Raw genomic sequence first — 8,228 nt, 5'->3', positions numbered from 1 at the left:
GGACCGCATATGAGCGATTCTCATTCAGTTTGTAAATGATGTCATCTTCCCTTAGTTTTTGTTTCCAAGTAGCACAATTCATGATGGGAGTGAGAAAAGAGATGGAAATTTCAGTCTAGCCTCAATAGTTGCCAGTGAACTGGCCGAGCACTCTCACTTCATTCAGAGCAGACAATGGTACATCTTGGAGCATGCCTAGTAGACATTCCCCAGCCTGTAGACTGTGAACAAACCTGTTTGTACCGTCGTACAGTCGAGCAGCACACAGATAAACCCTAATTGTTATTCAGCTCCTTAACATAAGCTTCTGGCGTAGCTTACAATCTTCGCTGGTGCTAAGACTGTCGAAAATAGCAACAAGAATGCATGCCACCTAAGAACCAGCGGGGGGACGAGAATAATTACATCCTGTAATCTGGAGTTTGGGACATTTTTATAAAGTTTCAGAAATGTTCAGCGTAATGTACTTTCTTCGGAGCTTCTTCAAGGTAAGCCCTATCCACCTCTAGCTATGTAAAGAATGTTTCTTCCCAGCAAGTGAATGTCAAGGCTCTGTTCGGTGAAACACAGAACAATGTTCTCCTGGGATTAATGCTTAATAATTGCTGTAATCTATTCCCCAAGGTTTAGTTTTTGTGCTGGAAAAGTTTAATGTGCACCACGCAAGATCCTTATTTCCATCCCTTGTGTTCACAAGAATTTACCTTTTTATATATTTACATTGCTTATTTGTCTTAATTCAGTTGTAATAAGAATCCTATAGATTTTAGCGATGTCTATGGTCTCGAGCTATGTAGGTAACACATGCGGGACATTGCCTCTAGCACTACCTCTATCACACACAGTCACAAGCGATCATTTATTTTAAGGGAGGAGTAGAAGAGCGACAATTTGTAGGTTTAATTTAAGTTTAGCATACATCCAAAAATAGTCTGACATTTTACTGCACCCTGAGTTAAAGAAAGGGAGGCTGATGGATGGATGGATCGTTGGCAGAGGCGTGGGGCTACAGCGTGTGCAGAATAGTTTTGCTACAATATAATATTGTAATATCAGTCGGTCAGCTGTCATATTTATTTCCGAAGTGTTACTCCTATGTAAGCTTCTGTGTGCGATGCCAGGAGACTCCCAATGGGACACTTTCATTTATGCCTGTAGTGCCGACATATGGAAAGTATGTGTTCACATGGATCTCTGCCACTGTGGCTCACAATCTAATTTCACATATGCATGAATTAGTACCAATATTTTAGGAGGATAACTGACTTAGCATAGTTTCGGAGTATGGGAGTAAATTGGAGGGAACTCACACGAGCGAGAAAGCATGAGATCTCGCTGGTTAGATGTAAACCCAGAACTTCAGTGTCACATAGTGAAGTCTTATGCAGGATCTTGATTGCTATTATTTGATGTATTTATTAGCTGTCATGATGAGTAAGGCCACATTCACACTGTCAGTATTTGGTCAGTATTTTACCTCAGTATCTGTAAGCCAGAACCAGGAGTGGGTGATAAATACAGAAGTGGTGATGTGTTTCTATTATACTTTTCCTCTGATTGTTCCACTCCTGGTTTTGGCTTACAAATACTGAGGTAAAATACTGACCAAATACTTAATGTCTGCACGTGGCCTAAGTGGTCTCCATCTAGTACCTCTCCCACTATTATACACCGTCAGCGGCCAGCAGGAGGACATTGGGGTGATCACTCACTTTAGCCCTTGTCTTCAGAAAGGCTTAGGCCCCATTCCACATCTGTCTTTCATGTACATGTTCCGTCCATGTTTTTCATGAATAGAACATATATCCATAATGGACTAAGGGGAAGTTCAGATGTTCAAATTTTGGACAAAAAAATGGAAGCATGTCTGATTTTTATCCTATTTGTGGATCAAACTCTCCCATTCAAATCAATGGGTCCCTTAGAAGAAACGGATAGCCTCATCCGTCTCTCATCTGAGTGCTGTCTGTTTTTTACTGTTTAATGCATAGGAAAAGGTTGAATTTTATTTTTTTTGCAAAGGAGATAAACAGATGAAATACTGGGGTTAAAAACTGATAAGCGGGCCACAGATTTATGAAAATCAGATCCTGCACACTAATGAAAAATGGTCTGTTTTTTCTTTATATTCAAAAAACATCTGAATTAGGCATTATATATTCAGACGTCTGTATATACACACACCAGCATAGTCACACTCTGAGCCATAGTAGCCATATTACTATGCACATAGAGGTTTAGGTGGCCCTATTATACCTTCATGCAGGGGCAGACATATCATTGGTGCAACCTGTGTTTCCGCACAGGGGCCCAACAAGAGAAGGGGTCCATTTCCATCCCCAAAACAGGTAAAATTGTGCATTATGATGAGCTACTGGAAAGCAAAGGGCCCATATACTCTTCCCGCACAGGGGCCCTTTTCTGTCGGTGTCCACCAGTGTCTTCATGTGTGAGCAGGTTCCATCATTGCTTCTAGGGTAGAATATCCCTGTAATGTGGCGCCATACAGAGCATGATATTGAGTGCATGGAGCTATAGCGACTCTCTGTTCCTCTATATGACCTCCATTCTTTTCATTTAGGGGAAGGAGGTGTAAAATAATTGAACCCACAACAAATGTTCCGTAAAAAAAAAATAGTCAAAACTCTGGATTATTATTATTTGTTAAAACATAATTGGAATTCTTGACATTTATAATGGTGAAGTCTCCATTATAATGTTTATTAGTTTACTGACGTTACTAGTGTTCGCTTGTAATTAGCTGAATAATGGACAGTAAATGCGCTGTGATTCATTGCTCCTCGTCAGAGATCCTGGACAGGCCTTTAAAGCGTTGTTGCTGATCATCTATAATAACAATGTGTACATGTATAGTTCTATTTATGAGCAAAAGTAGTAAAACACGACGAAATACCAGTTGAGGCTGTGTAAACAGAAAAGTATTATTACGTCTCAAGCAGATCTAATGATAGGGCTTGTCTGAGCTGCTGCCAGGTCTCATTTTACTGAACATTTGGTGACATGTGAGGTTGTAGTTATGCATTATGCTGGAACTACAGCTCCCAGTTTACTTCTTTGTATGATTTCCTTATCCGAGTTCTTCTGCATATACCTATATCATGAGCAGTAACATTATATAAACTCTATGTGTGTTTATTGCTACTCTGCTTCCTGTTTAAAGGGAACCTGTCACCAGCTTTTTCCGATATAACCTACGGCCACCACCTTCCAGTCCCATATGACAGCATTTCATAGTGCTGTACATATGACTTCAATTCGCCCTGCCAGGCAAAAAAAATACTTTTTATTATACTCACCTATGGGGCGGTCCGATCTGATGGGCATCACTGTTCTTTGTCTGGTGCCGCCTCTCTTCTTGCCTTGCCGTCCTCCTTCTGTGCGTCATGTAGATGATCCATCCTACGTCATTCAAACCATGTCCCCCATTGCGCTTCTGCACAGTTGTACTTCTCTCTGCCCTGCCGAGGGCAGAAAAGACGTACTGTAGTGCGCACGCACCGGAAAAAAGCCAAAAGAGTGCCGGCGCATGCGCATTATAGTACTTTGCTCTACCCCGAGCAGGGAAGAGTAAAGTGCTCCTGCACAGAATCGCAAAGGAGGACACTGTGTGGATGATGTAGGACGCGTCATCCACATGAAGCTCAGAAGGAAGATGGCATCGCAAGAAAAGAGGAGGCACTAGACCAAGACCAGTGACATCTATTGGACCGGACCGCTCCATAGGTGAGTATAATAAAAGGTCTTTTTTTTGCCTTGTTGGCGAATTGGAGTCATGTGTGCAGCATTATAGAATGCTGTCACATGGGGGTGAAAGGTGGTGGCCATAGGTTATATCGGAAAAAAATGGTGACAGGTTCCCTTTAACAGAAAATAAACTATGGGATATGTGTATTGTGATCTCTGCTCGTATCCCATCAACATGGAGGAGATGTAAATAAATTGTGCACCCATTTCTACACAGCCGCATTTCTAAAGATCTCAGAGAATACTTTATGTTTTCAACTAAAGCTGGCCATAGAGTTAAAGGCTATATACACATTTGCATACATGTTGTTTTCTTTTCTTTAAATGTTCATTTGCTTTCTAAATACAAAATTAAATAGGTTTTTAAATAGAGTTCCTTAAAGGGTTTATTCAGAATTAGGACTTTTGTATTTTTTCCCTATGTGGCTAAGAATTTACAGGCAGGTATTGCTAACTACCTACCTGTTCTACCATGCAACGTTCTCTGCCGGCTCAGAGCGGTCACAGACTGCTCCTGCCAGTGATTCTCCTGCTTCCGGTGACATCACATTGACAGAGCAGCTTTCTCTCTTCTGCTCTGCTCAGTCAATGGGTCGCCACTGCCGATGGAATAATATTACAATAATAATTTTATTTTTATAGCACCAACAAATTCCGCAGCACTTTACAATTGAGTGGAGACATGTACAGACAATAAAGACAGTATAGAGTAACACAATGTTCAGCAGTTACAGAAGGAGTGAGTGTCCTGCTCGCAAGGTTACAATGTACAAGGAAATAGGGGGGACACAATACGCAAAAAGTGCTTGTCATGTACAGTATGATCCTGCAATCATTATAATAAATAAGGCACTTCAAATAAGCTGCATGATCCGGTCACCAGCCAGTATCTGTCTAAGTACAGTTCCCGAGTGCTATTGGATGCATGGAGGATGTGGAGACAGATGAGTAGGAAGAACCAGATTCCGAGGAAAATTTAGAAAGAGGAAGCAGGGAAGAGTTAGATTAGTGAAGTCAGGTGATAGGCTTACCTAAAGAGATGGGTTTTTAAATCACGCTTAAATATGTGCAGGCTAGGTATTAGTCGGACGATCTGGAGTAGTACATTCCCGAAAAATGGTGCAGCATGAGAGAAGTCTTGGAGACGGAGGTGCAAGGTCCGGGTATGAGGGATGTTAAGTTTAGATCAATTGCAGAACCGAGAGCATGCGTAGGGTGATAGACAGAAATGAGGGAGGAGATAAAAGATGGTGTACAACTATGGAGAGCTTTGTGGGTGAGAGAGATACGTTTGGATTGTATTCTGTATCGAATGGGCAACCACTGCAATGTCTGGCACAGGGTAGAGGCATCGGTGTAGCGGCTGGACAGAAATACAAATCCTGGGTGCTGCAGTCCGGACGGATTGGAGAGTGGAGAGTTTGGTTATAGGGAGACCGATCAGTAGAGAGTTGCAGTAGTCCAGATGAGAATGAATAAAAGTTATTGACAGCTGGCATCCCACTGCCTAACTGAGGGGAGCTGGCTGTCAATCAGCATGACGCTCTCAGTGACACCCCGTCAACAGAGCAGAGAAAAAGAAAAAGAACTGCTTTAAAGATGTGAGGTGAAAGGAAGCAGGAGAATTGCCGCCTGAGACTAAACAGATTGTCGCAGGCAGAACAAACAGGTATTACTAGTTAGCAACTACCTGTCAGTAAGTTGTTAGACCCTTGGAAAAAAATAACCAAAGTCACGGAAAACCCCTTTAAACATTTTCTACCATTTTCTAGACACTGCTGCTTAGTATCTGTAAGTCCGTTATCTAGTCGAGTGCTATAATGTTACAAATATATCAGAGCTATTGCACAGTTCTGACGGCTCTCTGCTCTCTTTTTTGCTTCTCTTTTTTCAGGCTGAAAAACCCTATAGCTAGACAGCAAAATGAAGAGGAAGGATTGATAGAGGAGAATTAAAGGGGTTTTCCCACTACCAAAAGTTGATTTTAATCAATAGATCTTGGAATAATAATAACTTCCACAACTGGATGTGTTTAAATAAAATGTTCCTGTGCTGAGATAATCTTATAAATGTGTCCCTGCTATGTACTGTGTAATGGCTGTGTCTGACCATGCAGGAACATGATCTGATCATACCGCAGCTCCTGGGTAGGGGAGGACGTAAGAGAGTATGCAGACAGGACAGCACAGCATTACAGCTGATTCTTTTTGTGAGGTAAAACATTTCCCTGCCTGTTTTTAAACAATGTTTTACTTCAAAGTAAAAATCAACTGTGATCCCGTACTGTTCTGTCTGTATCCTCTCTTTTGCTTCCTCCCCTGCCCAGGAGATGTGGTATGATCAGACTATATTCCTGCACGGTCAGACACAGCCATTACACAGCACAGGAACATTTTATTTAAACACATCCAATTGTGGATCTTATTATTATTCCAAGGTCTATTGATTAAAATCAACTTTTGTTCTTGGGAAAACCCCTTTAAAGAAAGATAGAAAAATACACTAAACTAACTGCAATAAATCTAAGTGTCCTACACGTTCCACCACACTAACAGTGTAACTGACTGTTATGTCCGGCTGCAATTGTGATGTAAAGTCAGACTCCAGCTTCATACAGCGTTCCAGAGGAATCTTAGCCTATTCCACATGGGCAATGGCCTCCAGTTCACTAATATTCTTGGGTTTGTATGCTGCAACTGCCTTCTTCACATCCCACCAAAATGTTTCTATGGGTTTCAAATCTGGCAACTAAAACAGCCATTCCAAAATCTTCCAGAACATCTAGTAAAACCAAGTCTTAGTGAACTTTGAGGTATGTTTGTGATTTTTTTGTCTGTTGGAAGATCCAATGGCACCCAAGCTTCAGCTTTGCCACAGAAGACATCGGGTTTTCTCTTAGGATTTCCTCATAATAGATTGAATGCTTCTTGCCCTCCACATATTGCAGGTTTCCAATGCCAGATGAAGCAAAGTATCCCCAGAGCATCACCGAGCCATTATCATACTTCACTATAGGGATCATCGAGCCACCACTATGCTTCATTGTAGGCATCTCCAAGCCACCGCCATGCTTCACTGGAGGGATTATGGAATTCATGGAATTGTCACCAAATGATCTGATCTTTTGGTTACAAGATTTTTTTTATTATATTTATGCCTCAACTTTTTTGATTTTCATGTACAATTGACTTGGGTTTATATTATTGTATGGATTTTATGCACTTCTTCCTCATGAAAATGTTTTTTTTAAGAGGAATAGGAGTAATTTCTCAATATTTTCATCCAAATATTTCATTTTTTTTGTAATAAATGAAGTGCTACTTTTTTCCTGATTTTTAACCGCTTTAAAACCTTGGGTTTTTCCGTTTTTGCGTTTTCACTTTTTGCTCCATGTCTTCACCAAAGGCATAAATGTTTTATTTTTTGGTCAATATGGCCATGTGAGGGCTTATTTTTTGCGGGGTGAGTTATACTTTTGAACGGCACCATTAGTTTTACCATATTGTGTACTGGAAAACGGGAAAAAAATCCAAGTGCAGTGAAATTGCAAAAAAGTGCAATTCCACAATTGTTTTTTTGTTTTTTTTTACCATGTTCACTAAATGCTAAAACTGACCTGAAATAATGATTTCCTGGGTCATTACGAGTTTGTAGATACCAAACATTTGTAGGTTCTTTTTTATTTAAGTGGTGAAAAAAGTCCAAAATATGCAAAAAAAAAAGTCGCCATTTTCAAAGACCTGTAGCGTCTCCAGGTTTCGGGATCTAGGGCTGAGTGAGAGCTTATTTTTTGCCTACCAAGCTGACTGTTTTATTGATACCATTTTGGGGTAGATACGATCTTTTGATTGCCTGTTATTGCATTTTATTGCAAAGTTGCTACGACCAAAAAACCATAATTCTGTCATTTTGATTTTCTTTCTCTTTACGCCATTTACTGATCGCATTAATTCTTTTTATACATTGATAGATCTGTGCGGCGCTCATAGCCTCCTGGCAATGACAACTGCAGGGGTCTCCTGCAGATCCCAGGTTGCCATGCCAACCTATCGGCGGCCCACGGTCTTGCGCCAATGGGCGGGATTAGTGACGTGCTTCCGGCGCGGCCATGTTAAATGCCGCTGTCAGAGATTGACAGCCGCGGGTAGATCGCGATTCTACCCGTGGCTGTTAGGGGCACATGACAGCTGTAAAGATCAGCTGTCATGTGCCTGAAAACATGCGGGCTCAGCACCGGGGCCCGCATTGAGTGCAGGGATACGACCTTGGATGTACTCATACATCCAAGGTCGTAAAGGGGGAAAAGTCCCATTATCCATGAAATAAGAATAATATAAATGGAACAAGTTCACACATGAACTTTGTAAACATCTGTAATTAGCATCATCTCATTGATCTCTATGGGCTAAAAATGGTACCCATGTGGATCTAATGTAACATGATGAGTGTTGAAAACACCATGA

The 8,228-nt window shown here is 41.1% G+C and overlaps 1 protein-coding gene across 1 annotated transcript in view; it reads left to right on the top strand.

Moving 5' to 3' along the window:
- Positions 1–210: 210 nt before the first annotated feature.
- Positions 211–8,228, top strand: part of ARHGEF4 (Rho guanine nucleotide exchange factor 4) — a 215,989-nt gene continuing 207,971 nt past the window's right edge. Inside the window, 1 exon segment of the mRNA XM_073674475.1 lies at positions 211–488. Coding sequence (XP_073530576.1) covers positions 450–488 — 39 coding nt within the window. The 5' untranslated portion in view covers positions 211–449.

The sequence above is a fragment of the Phyllobates terribilis genome, unplaced genomic scaffold (assembly GCF_046119375.1).
Source record: "Phyllobates terribilis strain yellow unplaced genomic scaffold, ASM4611937v1 Scaffold_3__8_contigs__length_932513732, whole genome shotgun sequence".
In the NCBI taxonomy this organism is placed as follows: domain Eukaryota; kingdom Metazoa; phylum Chordata; class Amphibia; order Anura; family Dendrobatidae; genus Phyllobates; species Phyllobates terribilis.
Note: the sequence above shows the minus strand (reverse complement) of the source record. Positions and strands in the feature narration are given on the sequence as shown.